Source organism: Dipodomys ordii, unplaced genomic scaffold (genome assembly GCF_000151885.1).
Source record: "Dipodomys ordii isolate 6190 unplaced genomic scaffold, Dord_2.0 Scaffold13, whole genome shotgun sequence".
NCBI lineage: Eukaryota > Metazoa > Chordata > Mammalia > Rodentia > Heteromyidae > Dipodomys > Dipodomys ordii.
In genome coordinates this window covers 421,708-449,680 of record NW_012267229.1, presented here as the reverse complement: position 1 = coordinate 449,680, position 27,973 = coordinate 421,708, and the positions used below count along the sequence as shown (strand labels likewise).

Below are 27,973 nucleotides of genomic sequence, written 5' to 3'. Positions count from 1 at the left end.
GTTGTGTTCCAGTGTCCCCTCCTCCTCCTTTCTCCATGGGCCCATTAAATCTCAGAATACAATCAGGTATCACTACCAAGACCCACAAGAGAAAACAAACTATGACAGGGGCCTGCACAAACCAAATGAGAACAGGCAAATCACAACCAAACCCTTCAATAAAGAAGTATATGCTTGCCAAAGCTGAGCAGTGTGGCCAAACGTATCAGGGCCAAGAGCTGATTCCAGGTTCTGGATCTCTAATAGACCAATGCTTTGACAACCACTCAGCTGTCTACCCATGCATACATGAGGACAAGTCTTGCCAGTTCCACCACTTTAGACTCCACCCAGTTGGGGCAGGGCTACTTCAGGGCAGTGAAGGATAGAACTTCTGCAAACACCAGTGGCTGGGCAGCATTAGCAAAAACAGTTCATACCAGCTCCTTCTGGAGCCAGGTCATGGAAGAGCCCCAGGTTTCTACTGTATCTGATCCCATTCACAGCCCAACAGAAACCCCAATCTCCAAATTTCCCTACATCCAGATTCTCTTAAGCCCTCTGTGAAGTTGAGGGCTGCTTACACAGGAAAAATTGAGGAGAGACCGCTTAGAAACACTTTCCCAGGACATTAAGGGTAACAGTGTAGGAATGGCCAAAAGTAAACAGTTTAAATAAAACAAAGGAAGAATCCGGGTTTTTAAGCAGTAAAAGGCAGAAGCTTAAAATGGTATTCTAGGACTAGGTCTGTGTTTTTAACAAGTCTGTGATTGATTAGCTGCCATATTTTAAAAATCTTGAGATTTTTACATGAGACCCTGGATTTCTGACTTCTCATGAAACATATAGAGATAAATGGCCCACCTATGCCCATCTACAGGGAAAAGTAGGAATATGGATCCACTCTGAAGTTGCACACAGCTCTCCAAGGTCCAACTATAGTTAGTCCCCTAGCCTGACTCCATACACAGAAGAGGCCTGTGCAGCAAGAAACTTATAGAGAGGAGGAGGGATTGTGCCTCTAACAATAAGAACCTCTCACAGGTCTAATGGAGCACTGAATCTGCAGGCTCTGTGTCCTCTCAAACGTCCACATACTATATGTTAAGAGTTCATTCTCTTTTCCCATCTATGATGGCTCCAAGGAAAGACAGCAATGAAAATGCAGGCTGATGTAATGACAGCAATCAGGTCACTTTTAACAAAATATTAAATACAAACCATCTAAGCTGGCAGATAAGGTATGATTTGTTCAAGTTTTCTAATTTCTTATTTAGGATTTATTAAAGAAGCTACCCGTGAGGAGGTTGTATCTGTCTCTTCTCTCATTCTCCCTCTTCCCCTCTCTCCAGTTGAGGTAAGCAACTGCTGAAGAATGAAGCTGCCAACCAATCTCTCAGAGCTGTGAATCGGAGACAATCTGAGCAGGTTTTTAACACTCACAATTCACTCCAGATTCCTTGAAAGTGAATACACTACAACTTAGAAGCAAATTAAAAAAAAAAAAAAAACTTGTTATCACGCCAGAATGGCTTCAGTCAGGTAAGAAAGCTGATATCTCCAGGGGTTTTGCAAAAAAGCAACCCATAGCATAACAGCTCTGGCCTCATTTCTGTAGTTCAGGTGACCAAGGAGTCTGGGTCCAACAGAGCAGAACCCCTCCAAAGACAGCTGTATTCGAGTGAAGGAAGGCTCAAGTTGCACCTGGCAACAGTCACATCTCTAATTGGACCTCATTTGGTGGGGGAAAGGAGAGAGGTGGAGCTGTAGCACAGCTAATGTCATTCACTGTCTGGGGCCTCCCCGGAGACCTCATCTTCAGATAATAGGATGACATCAAATGAGCAGTTCTACTTCTGCTCAAGTGTCACCTTCCAATCCATTATTATGAATCATGCTCTTTATTTAATCCAACCTCCTTTCTCCTGCACATTAATGATTCCCAGGTCTCCCTCATGTTTCAGGTTCCCACCTTATTTACATCGTCAAAGCCTCACAAACCCAGTTCAACACTTGAACTAGCAAACTCTGACACAGAGAGGTCCTTAGCTTTAAGTCACAGAGAAGGCACTTGACAACAGCCACATGCGCCTCTGAAAATAAGTTTAAAAATAAAGAAAGAAGTCATTTCATACAGATAACTACCACACAGATATATCAAACTGCTGGGAATGCCCTGGCAAGAACAATATGAGTTCGTGCCACAATGAACTTCTTTCAGGTCTTCCAATGAGGCCTCTGGGCCTCCCACAAGTTCTTCCCTCCTCTGCTACAATCGACCTCCTGGACTAATAATCCCCATGTAGCTCTGAACTGAGCTGTCTCCCTGTAAGTGCCCTCCCTGATGCCCCAAGTCTCAGACCTCCCAACGCCACCACATGCTTCCACACTGCCACAGGACCTAGTAGAACAATGAAAAGGGCTTCAGCATCCTTTGCAGTTCTGACCAGTGTACATAAGTTTAGAATTGGAGGGCAGTGGCATTCCCAAAGAAATCACACTTGATTTAATTGAGCCACTGTCCAAAAGAGGAAAAAGCCATTTCTCACACGCACTCAATGACTGCTGAATGCATAAACAGATAAGAAATAGCAAATCAGTAACTACAAACATAGCTTCAAAGACTAAGGAATGTGGTACAGAAAATTTATCAGCTGTAGCCAGTACTGATTAGAGATAGCTGCCTCTCCAGCTTCAGAGGACAGGGGAAAGATGGCAAAGGCAAAACAGCCAATCACAAAACTTTCAAACTCTTCAAAATCAAGAGAACAAGGAACTCAAGCCAAGATCAAATCAAAGACAAGGAGTTCCACAAGCACTTTGTATCCAGGAGGGCAAGAATAAATTCTCTGACTCAGTCATCTGTTTTATTAGTCATCAAAAAGGGCAATGTGAAAAGTATGTGTTAGTCGCAAATACTACTTGGAAATGAGGTCCCTTTGGGGGAACACCTGCCTTTGGAACGTTCTTCCTTCCCTCCCTCTCCATCCTCCTCCTTCCAACACTGGGCCTGTGACCTCATCAGATACTGATAACATCAGCCCTGGTCTCCTCAGCTCACCTTCAGTGGCTGTCCACTGCCAAAAGAATAAATAAAAGCTGCTGTTCTCAGGGCTACAAGGAACTTAAAGGTCACCTAAGTGCAAGCTCTTTACCTGACTACTCCAGCCCAGGGATCAGAAAGGCAAACCCCCTCCCCAGTCCAGTGCCATCATTCTGCAACAGAATGGCTCCCCTCCCCTAGGGCTTCTCTATGCAGAACTGCTGGTCACTCACTCTGTCCTGAGCTTCTGAAGGCAGGAATCATGTCATTGAGTCCCCAATCTCTAACTATGACACCCTGTACTATGTAGGTGGTCAATAAGTTCTGCTCAGCAAATAGTCATAAGTGACTATGATCATATATACCTACTCATCATGCTCAAATTATTCCATCATTCTGTGTCTATTCTTGGTCCCTTAACAGTCTACTCTCAGGGCTGGGAAGGTGGCTTAGTGGTAGAATGCTTGCCTCACATGCATGAAGCTCTTGGTTTGATTCCTCGGCACCACATAAACAGAAAAGGCTGGTAGTGGCATTGTGGCTCAAGTAGTAGAGCACTAGCCTTGAGCTGAAGAGCTCAGGGACACCACCCAGGCCCAGAGTTCAAGCCCCACAACTGATGGGAAAAAAAAAAAAGTCCATTCTCCACTTCAGCCCAAGTGATCTTTTGACAACAAAAGTTAGATCAAGTTCACCCTGTGTTCACAAATAATAGTCCAATGGCCATAAATATGTTTAAAATAAATCCTTAAATTTGACCATGAGTTATTAGTACTTACACAGGACTCATGATACACTCCTGGGAAGTGAAATGCATCATTAATGCTTTGCTTTTTTATATTAATTTTACATAAGTTATTAGAGTTATCCCCATCCATTTCCTCTTGCTTTTTTTCTTTTCCTTTTTTTTGTTTTTTTGTTTTTGGAAGGTGGGGTGGGCAGAGGTGGAAGAGATGATGGGAATGTTGGAGCCAGGGCTCATTCATTCTAGGAAAATGCCTCTATCAACTAAACTAAATCTTCAGTCCTTCCTTTTACTTTTTTTCATGTGACTATCAAAAAAAAAAAATCTGTGCCTCATGTTGCATTTCTATCAGATATCTTTACAAAAGAATATAACCTCCCTGGGCAGCCATTTTAATCCTACTATCAACACGTTTCTGAGCAGAACCCTTCACTAGTGATGCTCAGTAAAGACTGAAAGATGATGACTGACTCAAAGATCCTCCCTTTGCTATGAATCTTACCATGTCCCCTCCTCCTAAAAGCTTTCTGGGATTGAAAACATGGCACTTGCCACCCACTCACCCACCCAGCACCTAGCACCAGGGCCAGCACATTTGGACACCCAACACATGCATTAACCCAGTTACTGAGCATAATCACAATTGATGTTTTACATGTGGTCTACCTAATGTAGTTGTCTCAGTAATGGGGAGGAAGAGGAAGAAGGAAAGAGCAGACTATTAGACTCATATTTTAGAAATGTCAGAGGCTAGCTGGGCTCACACCTGTAATCCTAGCTACTCAGGAAGCTGAGATCTGAGGATCGCTGTTTAAAGCCAGCCGGGGCAGAAAAGTCTGGGAGACTCTTATCTCTAGTAACCACTAGAAAACCAGAAGTGGCACTGTGGTTCAAGTGGTAGAGCGCTCACCTTGAGCTACAGAGTGCACAGACAGCGCCCAAGCCCAGAGATCAAGACCCACGACCAACAAAAAAAAAAGAAGAAGAAGAAAAGAAATGTCAGAGGCTGAAGGAAATGCAGTAACAACCGAGTCCACAAAATAAGCAAGTAGCTGCCCCAGAATGCAAACCCATATCATCTAGCTTCAGCAGGCACATGACCCTCTACCAAGGTTCAGGCAGATAGCAGGCACACAGAGACACGACCACAGAGATGGTCTGTTTGGCCTGCATGATAGTCTGTTGCTTGTTTTAACTGTTATCCTTACCAACATTTGGAATTTAGAGATTTTAAGAGTCCAGGTTCCCACTTTCATTCAATACCCGAATACCTGCTACATGCCAAGTACAAGGAATATAATCCATGTATAAGATAGAAATGGTCCCAATGCTCATGGAGGATTGAGACAGCAGACCACTAAGTAAGAAAAATATCTAAGATGCCAAGTTATAATACTTTTTACAAAGACAAATAGCAGAGAAGAGGGACAGGAAATGCCAGGGGCTAGACTGCTGTTTTCAACAGATTAACTGGGGAAACCCACAAGGAGGGTGGGGTTTAAATAACACGCAGTAAAAGGACACCTCCATCACTGAATGTGGAGTGCAGAGGTCCTCCATGGCAGAATGGACAAACTGTCTCTGCAGCCAGAGGATGCTGAAGAAACAGATGGCTTACCCTTTATGATATAGAACTTTCACTCAGAGTGGGTGCCAGCCATAGTTTCCAGCCTTCCCTGCACCCAAGCACAGCCATGTGACTAGCTTCTAAGTACATCAAAGCTACCAAGAACTGGGTATGACTTCTCTACTCTCCTGCCCACTTCTGCTGGTTGTACAGAGATGAGGGGAGAGGGTTGAGATGGAAGAAAAGCCATCAGCTGACCTGACACTACAAGAGTGATCTACTTTTTTGTCATTTTTAGTGCTGAGTCCTAAAATGTGGGAATAAAAAAAATATATATGGTATAAAAGCCTCTATGAATGCTATTACTTCCCAGACAAGCTGAGCACAAGAAACTCATTTCTCCTCTCCTCTGTTCCCAGAGTCTCTCACATGAATTACCTCAGCCAGCCTGGCCCCTGAGGCATTGAGCTTGTGGTCTCTGCACTATAATTTACCTAATCCTGCCTAAAACCTATCAATCTATTTCCTCACTATAGTTTGTGAGTATACATGAATGTGCACCCATGGGGACTTGAAGTCAGGGTATGGGCACTGTTCCTGAGCTTTTTGTGCCCAAGGCTAGTACTCTATCTCTTCAGCCACAGCTCCATGTCTGTCTTTTTGGGTGCTTAATTGGAAATAAGAGACTTATAGAATTTGCTCCTTGGGCTGGCTTAAAACTTCAATCCTCAGATCTCAGCCCCCTGACTAGCTAGGATTACAGGTGTGAACCACCAGCATCTACCTACCTTCCTCACTAATGCCAAGCCTCCAATCCCTCTATTGTGGGATTAAGCGATTTGCAATGCTCCTGACAAGGTGTTACCAGCTCAAAATGCCAATCTACATTGCAACAAAGGAGGCATACTTTGCTTTACTTATTCCAGTTTATCACCAATGTGCCAGAAGTGGAGCTGTGGCTCAAATGACAGAGTATTAACTTTGAGCACAAAAACCTCAGACAGCGCCCAGGCCAACAGACACACACACACGCACACACGCACACGCGCACGGAAGAAAGATAATTTTAAAATGGAAAGCTGTGTGCTAGTGAGGAAGAGAGAGAGGGAGGGAGAGAGACAGAAGAGGCATACTTCTACAGTCTTTTTAATAGACAGCTATTCTGGAGAAATATTTAACTTTTCTTACCTTAATACTATATCAATATAGGCAAAGTTGGCCCTGATAACAAGAAAAGCTTAATTAAGGAGACGTTTTACCAGACACCTTAAATGAGCTGATACTGGATCCTGGTGAATACCAAAGATATTATAGAAGCAAGCTGAGAAACTTAAACAAAGTCTGTATAAAACTGATTACAGTATAGATACCACCTGCAGTATCACGCTGTTTTCTCCTGGTTTTGTTCATATGCTATAGCAATAGGAGATCGTATATGGAGAACTTGGGTGAATGGCATGTGAGAACCTTAGTATTCTTATAACTTGTAACTATTTCAATATTAAAAGTTTAAAAAATGGGTCTGGGAAGGTGGCTCAGTGGTAGAGCGCTTGCCTTGCATGCCTGAGGCCCTGGGTTCGATTCCTCAGCACCACATAAGCAAAAAGAAAAAAGCCGGAAGTGGTGTTGTGGCTCAAGTGGTAGAGTGCTAGCCTTGAGCTGAAGAGCTGAGGGACAGCGCCCAGGCCCAGAGTTCAAACCCCACGACCAGACCCAAAAAAAAAAGATGAAAGTTAAAAAAATATCTCTGGCCTGGTACCAATGGCTCATGCCTGCAATCCTAGCTACCCAGGAGGCTAAGATCTAAGGATTATGGTTTGAAACCAGCCTGTGCAAGAAAGTCCATGAGACTCTGATCTCCTACTAACCACCAAAAAAAACTGGAAGTAGTGCTGTGGCTCAAGTGGTAAAATGCTAGTTTTGAGCATGAAAGCTCAGGAACAGCACCTTGTCCCTGCGTTCAAGCTCTAGGATGTGTACTACTACTACTACTAATTATAATAATAATAATAATTCCAAAAAATTTGCTTTAACTATATCATGTCTTTCATGGACACCAGTCCAGGCCTACTAAAAAATTTGTCACATTGATCTTCTATTTGATTAAGCTGAGAGAAAGCATACAGAACACCAACCTGAGGGAAAGAAGACTGACTCTACCTGTAAAACTTTGTATTACATTTTTTCACTGAACTCTGGGCCAGGGTGCTGTCCCTCAGCTCTTCAGTTCATGGTGTGCTCTCTACCACTTGAGCCACAGTGCCACTTGTGGCTTTTTCTGCTTATGTGGTGCTGAGGAATCAAACCCAAGGCCTCATGCATGCAAAGAAAGCACTCTACCGTTGAGCCACCTTTCCAGCCCCCACATTTTTTCACACCTTGCATCTTTTTTTTTCATTAAAGTTCCCTTAGGAACTTTAAGTCCCACACAGTGGAGCTCACCAAATAATGGGCCTGTACCCTATGCAGTATTTCCACACAGATCCACTGAGACAGCTCAGACTGTAAATAAGACCCTGAAAATATGAATCCACAGGTGCAACCAGGTGAGGCATACAAGGCTGAGGAAAAGGAAGCTCAGGAGAGACGTATACACAGTAGGTTCCAGATCCTAAACTCCAGGGAGCTTAAACTCCCTACCCCAACTCACCTCAGCTTCCAAGAGGAAAGAGACCCAGGATTCATCTGATTCCAGTTTTCTCTATCATATAAAAAAATTAGACCAACTTCTCTGGATAATACAGGCACTACACTAGTGATTCTGAAGCTACAAATCAAAAAATCCATTCAGTGGGTAACAAGCATTATGGTTTCTTTTTTTAACCAAGTAGTAGAAAGTGTCAAATGCCAGTGTACATGGAACTGATAAATATCTTTCAGTGAGTCTGTGTGAGGATATAGTTCTGGATAAGCCCTGCAAAACACAAAAATCCTTCTTCTCAAATAAAATGACAAGTCCTTTTCACTAAATCAAAGCACTGTCTTAAAAAAAAGCTTCTGTCTGCAATAACTTTTATCAGAAAATCGGAGATGTGCTCTCAGGGAGAGAAAAGTTCTGCAGCACACTAGACATTGATGAAAGTGAACTAAACAATTCAAGGGCAGCGAAGGAAGGGAAGGAATGAGAGAGAAAGCAAAAGGAAAGAAATGTACATTTCACGAGATTCGGAAGAAATGATTGTATTGTCAAAGTTCGTAGAGTTCATAAGCTTTATAGACCATGATAAAGACAATTCACCTTGTGAAGGTTAAAAGTGTTTATGACGGGGGCTGGGAAGGTGGCTCAGTGGTAGAATGCTTGCCTCGCATGCATGAAGCCCTGGGTTCGATTCCTAAGCACCACATAAGCAAAAAAAAAAAAAAGCTGGAAGTGGTGCTGTGGCTCAAGTGGTAGAGCAGCACCCAGACCCAGAATTCAGTGTTTGTGACTTTAGCTAAGTATCACTATCCCACAATACTATGAAATTTATAATCACTTAATCTCAATAAATAAAAGTTCTGCAACAAACTGAAGTCAGAATTTTTTTTCCTACATATCTTTCCTTAGATAATGTATTCATAACAAATGGGGAAGAGTATGGCCCGTGAAGAAACCAGAAGACACCACATTAACCACTCGAGGTCAACAACACCTAGAAAAGATACTTACTAGCTAATGTCACAACCAGCCCCTCACAAACTATAGAAAGATCACAAAACCATAATGCAGTCTAACTTCAAGTTTATCACAATAACCCTACAGAAACTGAGGAGCAATGGAAAACATAATGTTCTTCAAGGTTAAAGTCAAGGAAAATGGGACTAAAACAACTGTCACAGGACCAAGAGATTGAGAAGAAACACCAACTCAGTGATAGATGGGATCTTGGTTGGGATCCTGGACCAAAAAAGCACAGCTTATAAAATCCAAATGAAGACTCAGCTAAACCAATAGTAAGGTTTAGGGCACTGTATTGTAAGGTATTAATACTGCAGGAAGCTGGGTGAGATGTGAACTATGTCTACAATTTTAATGCAAGTCTAAAATGACTTCAAAGAAAAAAGTTTAGCTGGGTACTTCCCATAAACATAGAGGCTCAGGAGCTGAGTTCTGAGGATCGTGGTTTGAAGCCAGCCTGGGCAGGAAATATCTGTGAAAGTCTTTTCTCCAATTAAGCACCAAAAAGCCACAAGTAGAGCTGTGGCTTAAGTATTACAGCTCAAAACTTGAAAGAGAAAACTAAGACAGTACCCAGGCTCTGATTTCAAGACCCAGTATCAGCATTAAACAGTTTTTAAATTGTTTTATGAAGAAAGAAATGACAATATTTTGTCTCAGAAACTATGTATCATTTTGGAAGTGGTGCTATGGCTCAAGTGGTAGAGCGCTCACCTTGAGCTGAAGAGCTGAGGGACAGCACCCAGGCCCAGAGTTCAAGCCTCATGACCGACCAAAAAAAAACAACAACTAGGTATCATTTAAACCAGAGCACCTGTGGTCCTTCCAATTCTCTAACCTGGAGAGAGAACGACAAGGAATCTTGGATGTACACCTCACGCATTATGAACTTAATACACAGGAAAAGACTTTAATTACTATAACCCTTCACCTGGCTCCTCCACAGACTTCTCCTGCCTCTCCCTTCTTCCTTATACCCTAGCAAGAGACTGTCAAGATTCTTTTTTCCTGTTCAAAAGCAGCAGAGTGAGCTGTAAGCATCTTAGAGATACCCAGGTTATAGATCCCTGGTTAATCACAGGAAGCACAAGGAATATGCAGGATAGGAAGGGCAGTCATGAATGCAACCAAGAGTATCTGAACACCCGTATCTGCTACGCACAGGACTAAGCTCTGAGGAAACAACCACATTTAAGACCTGCAGTTCCTGGCTCTTACAAACTGGACATAAAGGAAGAAATTCAGATGACAGGAATGCTGTGAGGCCAGGAAACCAGAGGAATGTGGCACGGGGTTCTCAGAAGTTATCAGCATGGTCAGGATCCTTCTCCCATCCTGTTCTGTGCCTAAAAACCAGAGCTAAGGAGACTCACTTCTGCAGGATCATTGTTAACGATTTCATTAGATAATGATGGTGCAGGATTTAGCGAATGAGTGAGTGGCCAGAAATAGTGATTAATGACCTAAATTACTTATCAAGACCACTATAGTGAATGTAGTAACTTTCTCAAAATACATTCTAGGCATCTGAGATGTACTCCAAGTGTCTACGAATAGAGTGCTAATCACAGAAACAGCCACTTCTCCACTGGCCAGCAACAATGAATAATGGATGCACTTGGAGATGGATGGAACAAATGCTCAGCCTAGTGCCAGTAAGAGTGGATGAAGGCAGGCTCCCTGCCCTGCTCTGGCAGCTACAGCTCGGTGCTTGACATCAATATGTGGGCTAAATCCAATCTAGCTATGTCTGACTGACATCCCATAAAGGATGCTAGCCCTGGCTCTTCATAACCTCAGCCTGACAGGAGTCAAAGACAGAAAATAACCCACTTAGTCCTCAGTGAGGAGTAGGTGTTATAAAACACTATCAAATCTCCCCTCCCCACTCCATCCTAACTGCAGGTGTAACTGTAATTGACATGTTTTCTTTCACAGAACAAGCTTTAGGAAGACTCTATTCCAAAAACCCTAACCTGCAAAAACAATAGAAGGCTAATGAAAAACAATCATAAAAGTATGTAAAATAAATCAACTTTAGGTCAAAGTGCTTAGGATCATACAACCAAACACTCTACATAATCTGACATACACATTCACACACACACACACACACACACACACACACAATTCAATCTCTCTTACTCTTGTTCTCACTCACACAGTCTCCATGTTTGCCATGAAACAATAGAAGTTTAATTAAAAAGTATGCTTAGTAAATACTCTTACCAAAGAGCATTTTAAAATACTAATACACTCTGCATAAGTATACTATACATTCTAAGATATTTTTAAATGCTACTTTCAGCATCTCAAAGAAAGAAAACACTGAGATGTACTCCAAACTAAAGCAGAGCCAACAGCACCCTCCCTGTGATAACTCGGCCAAGTGTCAAAGTCCTCCCACCCCCATCTGAGAAACGTTTATTCTCTAGCTAGCCAGCCCCCATCTCCATACCCCTCCTCATCCCTTTGGCATTCTTTCTCTAACTGCCTTACTCCCTGCAGTCTTCTTTTGCTCTTTTTTCTTTTGTCAGTGTAGGACTTGAACTCAGAGCCTGTGTACTGTCCCTGAGCTCTTCTGTTCAAGGCTAGCATCTAACACTTTGAGCCACAGTTCCACTTATGGTTTTCTGGTGATTAACTAACTAGAGACAAAAGTTTCATGAACATTTCTGCCCAGGCTGGGTTCAAACTGCAATTTTCAGATCTCACCCTTCTGGGTAGTTAGAATTACAGACATAAGCCACCAGCACCTGGCTTCTTTTGATCTTTTTAAAAAACCAAAACAGAGGGCTGGCTGGGAAGGTGGCTCAGTGGTAGAGCGCTTGCCTTGCATGCCTGAGGCCCTGGGTTCGATTCCTCAGCACCACATAAGCAAAAAGAAAAAAGCCGGAAGTGGCACTGTGGCTCAAGTGGTAGAGCGCTAGCCTTGAGCTGAAGAGCTGAGGGACAGCGCCCAGGCCCAGAGTTCAGGCCCCACAACCGACCAAAAAAAAAAAAAAAAGGATATAAAAACCAAAACAGAATCTAATCATATAAAATAATATTTATTGCCAGGCTCCGGTGGCTCACACCTGTAATCTTAGCTACTCAGGAGGCTGAGATCTAAGGATTGAGGTTCAAAGTCAGCCTGGGCAGGAAAGTCCATGAGACTCTTATCTCCAATAAACCACCAGAATACGGGAAATTGCGCTGTGGCTCAAGTGGTAAAGTGCCAGTCTTGAGCTGAATTGCTCAGGGACAGCATCGAGGCCCAGGGTTCAAGCCCCATGACTGACAAACAAAAAATAAAATAAAAGTTATTGAAATGAACTCCAGGAAATGGAAATTAGTAGGTTTTTTTTCATTGCTGCTTTTGTTTTCTTCTTGTTTGTTCATCTATCTATCTTTGAGAGGGTAAAAGGGAGGCACAGAAATGGGAGGGAGAAAGGATGAACAAATGCAGTAGTGATAACTCACTAGACCCTATGTTGAAAATAAACTATACAAATGGTGGGACAGGAGGGGAAAATTGGGAAAAAGGGAGGATAGGTGTGGCATTTTCCAAAAAGAAATGCACTCCTTACTTGGCTAATATAACTGTAACCCCTTTACACAACACCTTTATAATAACTTTTCTTTTTTTTGTTAGTGGGGCCTGAACTCTGGGCCTAGGCACTGTCCCTCAGCTCTTCACCTCAAGGCTAGCACTCTACCACTTGAGCCCCAGTGCCACTTCTGGCTTTTTCTGCTTATGTGATGCTGAGGAATCAAACCCAGGGCCTCATGCGTGCAAGGCAAGCACTCTACCACTGAGCCACCTTCCCAATCCCTATAATAACAATTTTTTTTAATTTAAAAAGCAGACAAAAATAGCAGTCTTTTACCACATCTAAGTTTACAAAGCCCAGGTGAAGGCAGTGTTCCCAACCAGGAGACGGCTTCAAACAATGAGGAAAGGAATTTGAAAAGACTGAATTACAGTGGCTAAACTCAGTCCAGGTGACCAGGAACCAGTCTCTCTTAGTCTGAGGGCAGTCAACAGGTACCACCTCCATGCCCTCAGGACCCACTGAAAACCCAGCCCAGACCCTAGCAGCTACGTCAGCACCCCCTAGCCTCAACAAGACCCCTCCAAAGCCCTAAGCTCAGTGATCATACAACCCACCTCCACTTACCAAATGGTCCTCTACCTGTGCTTCCTTTAGTGGTCATAACAAGGAAGACAGTAAGAAATAATAGCTATGGTGTTTTACTCCAAGTTTATACACACATGAGCCTTGTGTGATCTCCACAAGTAACCTGCATGGCAACTTTTAATTAACAGTAGTGGTTTTCAAATGCTGGGACCTCAGGCCCATTTTACACTCAAAAAAATATTGAGGAACCCAAAGAGTTCTTACTATATCATCTCTATGTATTGAAAGTTACCACACCAGAAATTAAAACAGGGAAACTTTTAAACAAAACATACAACCCACAGGGCATAAGGTCATGACATATCATGCATTTCTGGAAAACTCCACTGGATGCTCATAAGAGGAGGAAAGTTTAAGAAGGCAAGTGATAAGTTACTAGTACTAAGCAAACACAGCTTTCCACTGGGATACCACACTTGTTGGGGGGTCGGGGGGGGGGAGAGGGGGACATCATTAGTTTGCAAAAGGAGAAAAAGATTTATCAACATGGCCAGTTCACTGGGCCATCCTACCAAAGAGCTCTGCCCTTGATCCTGGTTACAGGACTGCAGTCCCCCTTCTCCTCTTCACAGTGGTCTTCTTCATGACAATATTCCGCCTCACTGACAATCACCTTTTGGTTCCCAGCCTCCCAAAACACCAGAGTTGCTACATTTCCCACCAGCATCCTGAATCAACTCACATAACCACCACAACCCTGCATCCACCCTGACAAACTCCCCACCCATTATTCCACATTTGAGAAAAGTCACTCTTCTACTTAATAAGACCCCAAACCACTCAAGAGTCATCTCTGACTCCTCTGCCTCTTTTTGTCTTACTGTATGGTCTTCACAATGCTTTTTGCAACTACAAAACCCAGGATATGAAATAATACAAACAAAGGAGGCAAAGACCAGATGTGAAGGTATCAAAAGTTTGTAATTAGCTCTGAGTCATGGAATTAAGACAGATTGGCAAGTTGATTTCTTTGGTACACTTTTATACATAACACATCATATATAAACAAATGTGCTACTTTCACACTCAGAAAAGTATATGAAGCTGGAGGTGTAGTTCAGTGATGGAGTGCTTGCCTATCATGTGAAATCCCTGGGTTCAAATCCTACCAGTTTTTATATCAAATAATAAAAGAAAATATAGAGTTTCTTCAGTTGTCTATAAGGTTTGTTATGTTACCTGGCCCTTTGTCACCAACCAGAATCAGATCACCAGAGAGCTGGAGTTCAGTTCTTTGGAGGGGTGTCCTATACGACATCTGCACTCACACAACCTTGGACTCTTGCAGCACAGAGCAATGTCAGGTAAAGCCGTGGAATAGCAAGTGTTTAAAAGCACTTGGCACAGCACTTCACACACAGTATACAAAAGTTCATTGTTCTGGTGCTAGAAATAATATTTCCATACACTGCCATCAAATGAAACCTCAAAAAAAAACACACACACACACACAAACTGGCAAAGTACAGCCCTGTTTTGAAAACAGTAGCTCCCAGCAGGCTTTAGGGCCTAGCAATGTCAGAAATGTTATTCATGCCATCACCACCTCAGCCTGGGAAAAGGGACCCCTCCACTGCACAGATGGAGACACAGAAGCACTGAACAAGGAGGCAAGGGAAGTAAAAACCAGGCACAAAGCAAGGGTGGACATCCCTGTGATTTGGGCCCTTTTCAGTCAGCACCCAGTAGAATTTTCCATGCAGGTGGACATGCTCTGTAAGCTGATCAACATGTGATCTTAAAGTGCATAGTGCAACTGATTAGATAAAATACTCATCTTATTTAAAGTTTATGTGGCTAGCAACTGCCATTCTACCATCAAAGGACAATTAAAAACCAAAGCAACTAGAGCTAACAAAAAGGGTCCTTCGGCCAGGCACTTGTGGTTTACGCCTATAATCCCAGCTACTTCAGGAGGCTAAGATCTAGAAGACTGCAGTTCAAAGCCAGCCCGGGAAGAAAAGTACATATAATTCCATCTCCCAGCAAAAAAGCAGGGTGAGATGTATGGCTGAAGGGGGAGAGCACCAGCAGAGCAGGCAAGCCACTAGTGAGTGTGATGTTCTAAATTCAAACCCCAGCATTGTATTCCCTAAAACACAAAAGCCCTAACAAAACCCTGCTGCTCCCTCTCAGCAAATACTTACAAAAAACTAAATCCTAATACACTAGATTTGTTCTACATCCCATCTACCCCTGCCTTCCACCATGTCTTCCATACAATGGAAGAACAAGGATTTTAGGAATTTAAAATAAAAGGGACTTGGGTGCCAATCCTGACTCCACAGTGTCCTAACTGCGTGACCCTGGCCAGAATATTTCCGTCTCTGAGTTCTTATTTCTAATCTGGAGATTGACAATGCCAACTCCCAAAGAACATCTCCTAAGCATTTACCAGTTACACTACCTAGTAAAGCGTTACTGGTACTACTCCTCAGGGCTCAACTCCAACTCTACTCTCTTGAAGAAGAGACCCTGGAGACCTCCTCCTCCAGGCTCTAGAGTCCCCAGAGGCTTCATCTCAACAGTCGCTGTTGTTGGGTGTCTAAGTAGGCTCAGCCACTGGACCAGCAGGTCCCTGAGGTCATGTCACCTGTGAGCTGTGAGGCAAGAAGTGTCTACATAAAAGCTCTGGAAAAAAAAAAAAAAAAACAGGAGCTGGCCTGTCAACTAGCTGTCCCTAGCTGTCAACTGATAGGAGGAAGAAATGCAGTTGCCAGGGTAAAGAGAAGAGAACTGAATGCAGGAGTTGGCTCCATCACTACAGACCTCAGAGACTGGCCAGGGACTATCCTCCCTTTGATGCCATCTTAGTTCTTGAAAAGATAGATTTCACTGCACCTGAAAAGGAATTGATCCCATTCAAACATGCCCCAGGCGGTTTTCTTCTTTTGCTGCTCTGAGCTTAGGAGTCAGGGAAAATAAATTGCACAAGACATGCTAATCAGAAGGAAAAGAAAAGGGCAGGCTGAAAAGGGGGAAAAACATGGGCTGGATTTACCTTAGATAAAATAGCACATCACAAAGCACAGCCACAAAGCTGGCACTCTTCGTTAAAGAAACATTTTGGTTGGGCTGGGAAGGTGGCTCAGTGGTAAAGCACTTGTCTTGCATGCATGAGGCCCTGGGTTCAATTCCTCACCACCACATAAGCAAAAAAAAAAAAAAATGCTGGAAGTGGCATTATGGCTCAAGTGGTGGTAGAGCTCTAGCCTTGAGCTGAAGAGCTGAGGGACAGCACCCAGGCCCAGAGTTCGGGCCCACGACCAGACCCCCCAAAAAACCAAAACATTTTGGTAAAATACCCTTTTTAGTAAAGGTACAGTCCATAAACTTCAAAAAGAAGACTAACAACAAGTAGTATTGTTTTTCTTGGCTTTTCTGGGAATGGAACCCAGGGAGTCATGTACTCTAAGCAAGCCCACAACCACTGAGCTTCATCCCCAGCCCAACAAGTGATCATGGAACCCTAGCTAGATGCAGGCACCTTGGGGAGGGCTTGTCCCTCATGCATTCCTCATTGAATCCACACTGTGATTTTCACATGGCCACCCTCAGCTCCTTAGTCCACTCTGAACCAATTTAATGATCCAGACACATCTTTTAATGAAACAAAACAAAATAAAAGTTAATTGTATATACGAATAAATTACTTGGGCTGGGAACGTGGCTTAGTGGTAGAGTGCTTGCCTAGCATGCACAAAGCCCTGGGTTTGATTATTCAGTACCCCATACAGAAAAAGCCAGAAGTGGTGCTGTAGCTCAAGTGGTAGAATACTAGCCTTGAGCAAAAGAAGCTCAGGAACAGTGTCCAGGCCCTGAGTCCAAGCCCTAGGAATGGCAAAAAGAAAAAAAAAGAATGACTCATAAGCTATTTTACATGTCTATAGATCTATATCTCATTGTAAATCAAAAATATTTACAATATTTACAAAAATTTGTAACGTATCTATAATAATCAACATCCTTTATAGTCACAAAAACTAAGGCTCAAAACAATTAAGTCTCGCTCAAATGAACACAGACAAACCAAAATTTTAACCAACTCAGCCTAGCCCTGATACCCTGACCCTCTTCAAGTTGGCAGACCAATAGGGTAGGACAGACGGTCCTGAAAGACCACCCAGTGTTCTCACAGAAAAAGAAAGGACAACACCAAAAGTCAACAGTCAGATTAGTTACCAAATTATGAGTTTTCTTGTCTCTTCATAGAACAAACTTAAGAGCCTGTAAAAAGTGAAACTCATTTAAAAAAAAAAAAGACTAGGCACTAGGCCCAAGAAAAATAAAAGTAACTAACAAAATGGAGTAGTAATGTACACCTTGTTAAACATTTTGCCCATACAAAATTATAAAGAAAATCAAATTTCTGCTAATGATTTATTCATTTTATAAAGCATAGGCTGTGGACTCCATGCAAGTGAACCTTGTGTCAAATTCTGAATGTTTCTGCCCCTAGAATTCCAATGTTGAACTCTAACCCCTAAGGAGGTGGTATGAAGAGGTAGGTGGAGTGTCTGGAAGGTAAATCATGAATGAGATGAGTGCTCTCATAAAACAGGCCCAAAGAAATTCCCCTTTCCACTAGCAGAGAATGCAAGCAACAACAAGATATCTTACCAAACCCTCATCAGCCAATCTTGGGACTTGGCAGCCTCCAAAAGCACAGAAATGCTGTTTTTCAAAGGACCCAGCTTGTATGACTTTATTATAGCAGTCCTAACATGTAAAACACTAGGTCTCCCAAACTATGAAACAGCATACAATTTAAGTCTCTTACCTGCTTAAGGTTCATGCAAAGATGCATTTGATTTTGTACCTGCTGCTCCTACCAGAGCCAGGCACAGAACAAACTCTCAGTAAAGATAGCTGCTGTGATCTCTACACACCACAATTCCTCTTCACAACTGGAATGAGTACTGCTGCCACGTAAGCCATAGGACAGTAAAAACAAACTCCTCAAAACTTGGACAGAATCAAGCACTTGAACTCATTAGGACAAAAGGCTGAGGAGTATCTTCTTAAGGGCAAACTCACTTTTACACCATTTTGCCCCATTCTTAAGGTCCTGGCTGCAGCAATCTCTGTCTCTCTCTGTCTCTCTCTCTCTGTTTCTCTGTCTCTCTCTCTCTCTCTCTGTCTCTCCTTCCCTCCCTCCCTCCTCCTTCTTCCTCTCCTCTCCTTCCTCCTTCCTCTCTCACCCTCTCTCTCTCTCTCTCTCCCCCCCTCTCCATTCCTCCCCCCACTCTCCCTTCCTCTCCCTCCTTCTCTCCTGTGGGTTGCTTCCTCTTAGCCAGAGCTATAAATACAGTAAGGAAATCCATTGAAGTAATTTTAAGAAGGAAGGAAGGACAATAAGGAAGGCCAATAGAACAGGATTAGACACCTGTAATCCTAGCTACTGAGAAGGTTGACGGCTAAAGATCACAGTTTGAAGCCAATCAAGGCAGAAAACTCTGGGAAACTCATCTCCCATTAACCAGCAAAACACTGAAAGTGGAGGTATGGCTCAAGTGGTAGAGAGCCAGCTTGAAGCAAAAAAGCCAAGTGAGGCAGGCCCTGAGTTAAAGCCTCAGTAGAAAGAAAAAAGGACAGGGAGGGAATAAGGTATGTATAGTAAGTATGAAATCTCACAATGAAACAAACATTTGCTAAAAAAAAATGTTTCTAAATTGTTTAACAACTTTCTCCAATCCTACCCAGCAACCTACTGAAACTTCTGTTTCCTGTCTCAATGGTAAATAAAAATGAAACCTTGCAACTATTGGTCAATCATGCATGAGCAATGTGAAAACTGAAACAATAAAATGGAAAATGAAAAGGCTTTTCATCTTCATCTAACAGATTCTTCCTCAGTTTTCCTCTTAAGAGGATTCATTATTAATTGGTTATATGCAGCTATAGATCTCTGTGTACACGTTTGTATTTGTGTATGTATCTTGCTTTTTCCAATACCTAAGGTGAAACTCTTTTTAAGACACCACAATCTTGGGCTGTGAAGTTGGCTCAGTGGTAGAGCGCTTGCCTTGCATGCCTGAGGGCCTGGGTTTGGGCCTGGGTTTGATTCCTCAGCACCACATAAGCAAAAAGAAAAAAGCCGGAAGTGGCGCTGTGGCTCAAGTGGTAGAGCGCTAGCCTTGAGCCGAAGAGCTGAGGGACAGCGCCCAGGCCCAGAGTTCAGGCCCCACGACAGGACCAAAAAAAAAAAAAAAAAAGACACCACAATCTTGAGTGCTGCATAGTATTCCATCAGATGATATAGGTCCCAATTTTAATAAATCCCCATTCGTTTCTATATTCTGTACATTTAAAATTTCTTTCATTGTACCACACAATGGTGCAGCAAGCATCCCTGAACATACATCTTGTCAAGTACAAGCAATCTGCATAGGAAATTCTTAAAAGTTAAATTACTAGATCAAAGGGATTAATTTCTAAAGTTTCAGAGGTTTGGGCCCTTCCTATTGCTGGTGACTGATTCAAAGGGTGTTTTGTTTTGGGTATTTTTCCCCACTGTTTTACCAACAACTGATAAAGCTCAGTTCATATCTACCACTCTCACTGGATTAAAAAAAAAAGTTTCCTATGGTCATTATAATTTACATGTCTTCCCTTATGAACTAAGCCAAGTATTGATTATTTTGTTGTTGTTGTTGCAAGACTGGGACTTGAACTTGGTATGCTCTGTGTACTGGCTGACACTCTACCAACTAAGCCATGCCTTCAACCCCAGTTGGCCATTTTTATATGTCCTTGTATTTTACTGCCAATTTCTGGATTCTGGACTCTCTGTAACCGCCCTTTTGAAGGTTACCAGTATGTTTATCTCTAAGACCAAGGAAGGACCTCACTGAATTCTTACCACCTTGGAAACATTTGGCACTAACAACCACCACCACCTTCAGGAGACTCTTTTCCTTCCCCCACACAACCTGCCATGTGAGTTCTTCTCTAAGGTAACAAGTTATTCTTTTCCTGGAATCCTAAAGACAGACATCCCAATATCAAATCCTGGCAACCTTTTTTTCTCTCCTACCATATGTCAACTGTCATCTCTGTGCACAAGATTTCCAGATGAGGGCTGGGAAGGTGGCTCAGTGGTAGAATGCTTGCCTTGCATGCATGAGGCCCTGGGTTCCATTCCTTAGCACCACGTAAGCAGAAAAAGCCAGAAGTGGTGCTGTGGCTCAAGTGGTAGAGCACTAGCCTTGAGCTGAAGAGCTGAGGGACAGCACCCAGGCCCAGAGTTCAGGCCCCACAACTGACAAAAAAAAAAGATTTTCAGATGACAATCCTGAATCCTCAGAGACCTTAAACAAGTTTCCAACTATCTGATAAGCACTTCCCATCACAAACAGAAGCCCTCCTTCCCATACCTCAAGGTCAAAAGACACACCTTACTCACTCTGTTGCAGAGCTCCTACATGACACTTTCTACACCGTGAGAGAGAATGCACTACTTTACTGTCCACTCTCCCCAAATCTTGACCCATCTAAGAATCAAACTTCGGATAATGACTCAACATCCTTCCCCTTTCCCTCCCTACTTCTTCCCATCCAATAAACTGGATAATCCTGTCCATGAGGCCAGTGAACTGTCTTGGTGGATTATGCCACCATCCTATTTCCCCTTCTGACCTGGTTGCTGCTTCCTTAACTCTCATCCCACTCTTGATGTCACCAGAATTGTCTGCCAAGAACAAACATCGTATCTACCTTCTCAAAGAATGGGGTTTCTGTTTTTGTTTCCAACCATCCCTCCATGGGCTTAAGGCCTACATTCCTAAGGCAATGAATTCACACCAGTCTCTGGAGGCCCAGTTTTATGAATCATGTCAATATCTAACCCTACTCTCACCAGACAGTGGGGTCTTGGCAAACACAATAATTCACAAATTTCATATTATTCTAGATAGCACTTAACATAATGAGAGACATCTGTAGGAGCTTAATAAATGCTTTCTAAAGTTAATCTGTGCAACATTCTAGGGTGTTCATATTATTGCAAAGCAATAAGAACTGATCATATATGTAAATCTGTAGTGAAAACACTTTCTAAGATTAAGGTTCAGTTGCTCACACCTACAACCCTAGCTACTCATAAGGCTAAGATCCGAGGACTGCAGTTCAAAGCCAGCCCATGCTGAAAAGTCCATAAGACTCTCATCTCCAATTAGCTGGTAAAAAGCTAAAAGTAGAGCTGTGGCTCAAGAGGTAGAGCATCAGCCATAAGCAAAAAAGCTAAGGAAGCCATGCACCAGTGGCTCCTAACAACTCAGGAGGCTGAGATCTGTGGATCAAGGTTCAAAGCCAGTCCGGACAGGAAAGTCAATGAGACTCTTATCTTCTATTAACCCCCAGAAAACCAGACGTGGCACTGTGGATCAAAGTAATAGAGCATTAGCCTTGAGCGAAAAAGATCAGGGACAGTATTCAGGCCCTGAGTTCAAGTCCCACAACAGACCAAAAAAAACAAAAAGCTAAGGGTAGCCTAGGCTGACCTCAGATTTTCTATCCTCCTGTCTCAGCCCTCCAAGCGCTGAGATTGCAAGAGTAGACCACCACTTCTTGAAAGAAAAATCATTTTAAATCACCTAAATAACTTTGAGGTCTGTTTAACTTGCATGACTGAGTGCTGAGTGTACAAAGAAGCAAATATTCTCTTAGGGCTTACTTTTTTAAAATGTCAAACTCCTTCCCTAAAAAGTGACCTGGCCCTGGTGGCTCCTATCTGTAATTCCAGCAATTACGACACCAAGGTAAGGTTACAAATTCTATGTAGCCTAGGCTACCTAGTAAGACCTTATCTCAAAAATGAAAAAGAAAATATTTTTAACATCTTCAAAATTAACTTGACAATCACACACACTCACAAAAAAATAACTGGCTCACTGACTTCTGAAACACTAGTTTTTAAAGGTCACAATTTAGAATGACTCCCTGCTTGCTAAATGGAAAAATAGATTCAGATGAGTAAAATAAGGTTCTAGTAAGCTCTTGACTTTGTGGTCTTCCAGTAGCCCAACCAGTAGTGAGAAATCAGCCAACACTGACCTCCACAAGTTGCCAGCATGACCTGAAGAGAAAGGCCACATAGCAAGTCAGATGCACAACAACCAGGTTGAAAAGTTAATAAATACAAACGTCTCTGTGCGAACTGTGTCTATCACCTTGGAGGTTGTCCCAGTTAGATCTACTTCAGTCTTGAAAGTTAAACTAGTTTAAAAAGTAACTTTTTCCAAAGCATCTTGTAAACTGGTTATGAAGAAAGAAGTCATTTATTGACAAGGAAGCACAGATGACTTCGGGGAACAAGGGAGTGAGCAGGACTTTATAGACACACGTAACAAGGTTAAATTCTAAACGTGTTCTCACTCTTCCCTCTCAACATCAGCATTAGTGCTAACACGTGTAAAGTGTCTCTGACTACTTAGGAGCCAAAACTTCGTCAAAGTTTCCTCATTCCCCTTTTCACCTGAAGTTAGGGAACTGCTAAGTTCAGGGGCCTCAAAACTGTCTCTAAGACAGTTTAAAAAAGAAAAGTAGCATGGATGACAGAGACTAGGTGAGTTGTCACCAAGGAGGGATTTACACCTGCCAGCTCAGGGTGTCCCCTCCCCCTCACCACGCCCACCCCCCTCTCCCCCCTGCAGTGGAGCCCAAAAATGCTTCGGAAAAAGGGGACGAGCGAAAACCTGCAGGAGTTGTTGGGCTGGGGGCGGGATGTAAGAATCGTCTCCCCCAGACCTCGCCAACTCTACTCCCCGGGTCCTCTCCAGGACACCATGAAAGGGACAGCAAAGCACGGCGTCCTCCAGGCCCTCAGCGGCCAGCCAGCACCAGGTGGGCCGGGAACTTACTTGCCCGGGACGCTGACATCCAGGCTGACCTCTGAGAGGACCCGGAGACCAGCTTTTCCGGGATGGGGTGCTCGACACTCACCTGCGATTCATGGGCCGGACTCTCACGGCCACCTTGACCGATGCCATAGCTCATGCTGTCCGGGCCAGGGTACGCTCCAAACAACCCGGCGCCCCGCGGCGACCAGCGAGCGTCTCCGGCGACGGCGCCCGCGGCCCCCGCCCACTTCCCTCTCTTCCCCGCCCCCCTGGCCTGGGCCGGCCGGACCTGGAGTCGCGCAGCGGGCCCCACCTGCCAGGCCCTCTGAGCATGCTCAGAGCGGCCCCGCTCCACGTGATCCAGGCACCAGGATTTGGCGGCGGCCCTCGGGGTGAAGAGGCGGCGCCTGGGCGGGGCTTGGGCACCGCCTTTGGAGGCAGCCAACTCGGACCCCCACCTCTGCGCCCCGAGGCCTAGGATCCGGAGCTTGGCTGGAGCGGGGGTTCGTGGCCAGCTGAACCCATCCCATCCTCCCTCCCTTGAAACATTGACTTGGAGAGGACGGCTGCATTTAGGGCACGAGCAAAGACTACAGTCACAGGGCGCAAATTACACGGGTTTTCCAGGACCTGACTTTATCCAGGCATGCATGACCTGGCAGCCAAGTCCATTTTACAGAGGAACAGACTGAGAGGCGACCAGCTTATTCCTAACGCACTGTACTAGAGCTTTCTCTGCTCCTCCAAATAAAAACACACTCTCCAAGAGTGTGTTTTGGTCCCTTCGATTAAGGGTACCAAGAAAGTAGAAAAGTGAACGAAGGTGTTTTAAAAAAATGTACACAGGAAAAAAAACAAAAGATAATAAAAAAATGCAGACAGGAAATGTCGGTCCTTATCTGAAAAAAAACAACAACAAAACACTCAGATCTTAGATCTTAGGATTAAGTTTTTGTATGTTTGTTCTGAGCAGATCAAAATCAACAGCCTTGGGGCAACCTTGGCCTCCAGGACTCTTAACCAAGGAAGTTCTGACCGACTCCTTCCAGGCCCCAGGAGCCCAGTCCTTAGGAGCGTTGGTCAGCGGTGGCCTTTGCGTTTTTCTTTCAGATGAAGAGGACGACGCTCACTAGGAGAGGCTGCTCCTCCCTAGAACAAGTTCACCCACTCCCCACAGCCAGGAGCTGTGGAAGGAGGAAGGATCCACTCGCGTCGGGGGTACCCCGGTCTGCTTGACTGAGGCTTGGTGCCTCACTTGCACACTTGGAACAACTCCTTGGACTCGGTGAAAGCTTTAAGTAGTTTGTGCGTCTGCAAACATACGACCCGCACGGGGAATCATCATCTCATCACCTGCCCTAGAATTCTAAGGCTAAGCTAGAACCACAGCGTCCCTCTAGCTGATGTCTAAAGTCACGGAAATGCCCGGTGCCGAGAGCAGAGAGGCAGACTCGTTGCTCTGCAGGGCGGCGGGAAAACTGGGAAGGCTGGTTTGGGGCGGGGAGCGGGCAAAAGGATCAGGCATGCGCAGTAGCAGTGGGCTGGTTAAAGAAGCAACCCGGAAGCCAGCGCCCTGCCCGGGCTGGGGCGGGGCCCACCTTCTATGGGAGCTGCGTAAGGACAAACTTCCCCGTCAGCGCTCTCGCGGGGGTGGGTCCCAGGCAGGCTCTACGAGCCAAGATGCCCAGGCAGGCTCTCCAAGCCAAGACCACCTATGCTGGGGACAACCAAGCTCGCCCAGGTGTGGAGTTATGTAAAGAACACCCTAGAATCCCACACCCCCGGCAAAGCCTGCTCCATTCTTTCTTTCTGTTTTGGGTCGGTTGTGTGTGCTCTGGGCACTCACTGTCCCTGAACTTTTTCGCTCAAGGCTACAGCTCTACCACGTGAGCCATGGCCCCACTTCCAGCATTTTCCTGAACAGTTAATTGGAGATAAAGACCATTCCAGGCTTTGAACCACGATCCTCAGATCTCAGCCTCCTGAGTAGCTAGGATTACTGGCGTGAGCCCCACCACCCAGCTCCTACTCAGCTCTTGAAGATGACAGTCTTAAACTTTTCAGGAGTTCTAACTCATTAACAGTGATTTTTATGTCTATTTTCTTTTGTTGTTTTGTTTGTTTTTGTTTTCTTTTTGCGGGAGGAGGGAAAGAGGTGGTGTTGATGGTTTTTTAATTTATTACTAGCACCCTAGAAGAACTTATAAACCCTCTTGTTTTCTGTCATGTTGTCAATGGGCTCAGAACCGTTTGTCTGCAGCTTTGAAATAGAAGGCAGTTAGAGCCTCATCTCACCAAGGACCTGAAGGAGCAGACAAATGCCTGGGAAGATTACAAAACGAGGAATTGCCTCATCTTCACAGACGTTATTTGCAAAAGTCAATGTTCCTATAAAACTGCAGATTTTGTCTGAGTAGGCCTGGGTTGAAACACTCCATACTGGGTTTCCAACCATCTCTGGGGAATGTGGGTGCTGTGTATCCATGAAGTACTTTGAGGAGCAAAGTTTACGTGCAAGCTGGGTGGAAGCTCTGGAAAACATTCATAGGTTCTAAAACCAAGGCCCAAAAGCTCAGTGAGGAGCACTCACTGGTCTATATCATTAGTTTTGGGTTTTTTGTTGTTTTTTTTTTGGTCTAGTCGTGGGGCTTGAACTCTGGGCCTGGGCACTGTCCCTCAGCTCTTCAGCTCAAGGCTAGCGCTCTACCACTGGAGCCATAGCGCCACTTCTGGCTTTTTACTTTTTGCTTATGTGGTGCTGAGGAATCGAACCCAGGGCCTCATGCATGCAAGGCAAGCGCTCAAGCGCTCTACCACTGAGCCACCTTCCCAGCCCCTCATTTACAGATTTCTATATAACTAAATGCCTCAAAATTTAGCATCTTAAAATTAAACAAAAAGGTTGACTATTTTGTGGGTTTCTGGTCTAACCTTGTCTGAGTGGCTTACATTAATGTTGGTTCTCTTTTTATTTTGAAAGGGGTTGGACCAGATTCCTTTATGTGCAAGAATGCCTTCCAGGAGGATACACCCAGCAGATATGTGGCCAGGCCCACATTAAGTGTGGGAAGGGAAATGTATGAAAAAAGAGTTTTCAGGAAAGATGCCAAAATACTAAATGCCCTGAACTGGTGTGAGAAAAAAAATCCTGTCATCTTACCTTACCCTTAACTAAAAATGCATTAGTTTTAGTAACATCTCAGAATTTAATGCCTCTGGAAATGACAGGTATTTTAGTTAAATTAGAATTGCTGCTGCTCTCTCAAATTGTTCTTGTATTTATTGCTCCTCTGGAATTAGGTCCATTGTCAGGCTGCTACTAGAACTTATTTAATACAAGGGCAATTATGACTGTATCACAAGTTTGTTTTCTAATATTTTGATAGTTTCATTTCTTTACAGAAAATTTTAATAAGGATTTATTTTAGTATAAAGGATTAAGGTAGAAAGGAAAGAAAAAGGGATAGATAGATTAAAGAAATAGTATAAATTCAATTGAAGGGCATTTCTATCTTAAAAATAAAATAACCTGAATTGTGATATAAAGAAAATATTCTGAGACCTGGGTTCATATCCAAGTGGAATTAATTAGCATTAATCCTGACATTAATAAGACATATTCTTGAAGTGTGTGTTTGTGTGTGTGTGTGTGTGTGTGTGCATGAGCACAGGCACATATACTCCGGTTTGGATTTCTTATATATGACTTATTTTTCTCTTCATTTACTGTTGAATTTTTTCTGGGTGTTATCCATTTCATTATTGCTGCAGAATTCTGAGTTACTTAAAGTTTCAAAGTGAGACAGACTTGTAAAGTTTACTCCAAAGTGTCTGAACTAAATAGAGCACTATTATTGGATTAAAAAAAATACTAAACCCGCCTCAGCTATATAGCCTCCAAGGGATAAATTTGACTCACTTTCTGCTAACCATGAATTTAAGGAGAAAAAAACATCTTGATAAGCAGTGGACTGGCACATTGAAAGTGGGACATAGGGTACAATTGACATCTCATAAATGCATTTTTTCTATATGCTAGAAGTATTGACCACAAGCATCATTTACACAGTATACACTTTTATCTCCTAGTAGAGGTGTCTTAAACAAGGAATTTCAGTTGAATTTATTTAACCAATAAACAACACCAAGTGTTCTCTTAATTCTCAAGCATATGGATAATAGAAACAGAAAGACAGTAAATCCCAATGCAGCTCTATTTTTATTCTGTAAATCATAAATCTTCTTGTAACATACTAAATACTGAAAGCCAAAGATAATTTTGAAAGGTTTACTTGGGAGCCTGAGAGAAAAACCTAGATTTCAAAGTAACTGTAAAAATAATCACAAAAATCACATTGTGATTTTTAGCAATGTTCTAGGCAGGTAGTCATTCACACAGTGAATAAAGAAATCACAGCAGATTCAATTTAATAGAAACTATCACCTCAAATTATAGTCATTTTATATACTAAGATGAAAAAGATTGTTTTCAATTGCATGTAATGATGTCTCTGGTCACAAATAGTTCAGAACCAATGGGCTTGATGGAGTCTGTAACAGCATTTCAACTTCTTAAGAGGGAGAAACCACATTTGTTGAAAGAATACAGAAAAGTCTCGTGGATACATTAGTTTTGAAAATGGGTCTTAAAGGAGGGATGGAATTTGAGCTACCAAGATGTGTGACAAGTAAGTTTGGAGACAGAAGAAATAGCTTAAACAGATGTTTAGAGTTGGGAAAGCATGTCTGTTCTGTTCCTAGAATAGTGAGAAAGCTCCTTTACCTGAAGCAGAGAATGAAAAGTTTTAAAATAGTTATAGAGGCTGGAGTATGGCTCAATAATATATTCTTTGCTTAACAGTAGCAAAGCCCTGCATTCTTGCTTTAGCACCAAAAAAAAAAAATCCTGCCCATATTTTGCCTTACAATGTCTGTAGTCTACAGCTCTTCTTAAATGGAAG

At 43.2% G+C, this 27,973-nt stretch overlaps 1 protein-coding gene across 3 annotated transcripts in view; it reads right to left on the bottom strand.

Moving 5' to 3' along the window:
* Kif16b (kinesin family member 16B) overlaps nucleotides 1-23,216 on the bottom strand; it is a 267,459-nt gene extending 244,243 nt beyond the window's left edge. For all 3 annotated transcript variants that reach the window (XM_013010887.1, XM_013010888.1, XM_013010886.1), the window contains exon 1: nucleotides 23,116-23,216. In XM_013010887.1, coding sequence (XP_012866341.1) covers nucleotides 23,116-23,162 — 47 coding nt within the window. In that variant the 5' untranslated portion in view covers nucleotides 23,163-23,216. The remainder of the gene's footprint in view (nucleotides 1-23,115) is intronic.
* Nucleotides 23,217-27,973: the final 4,757 nt, after the last annotated feature.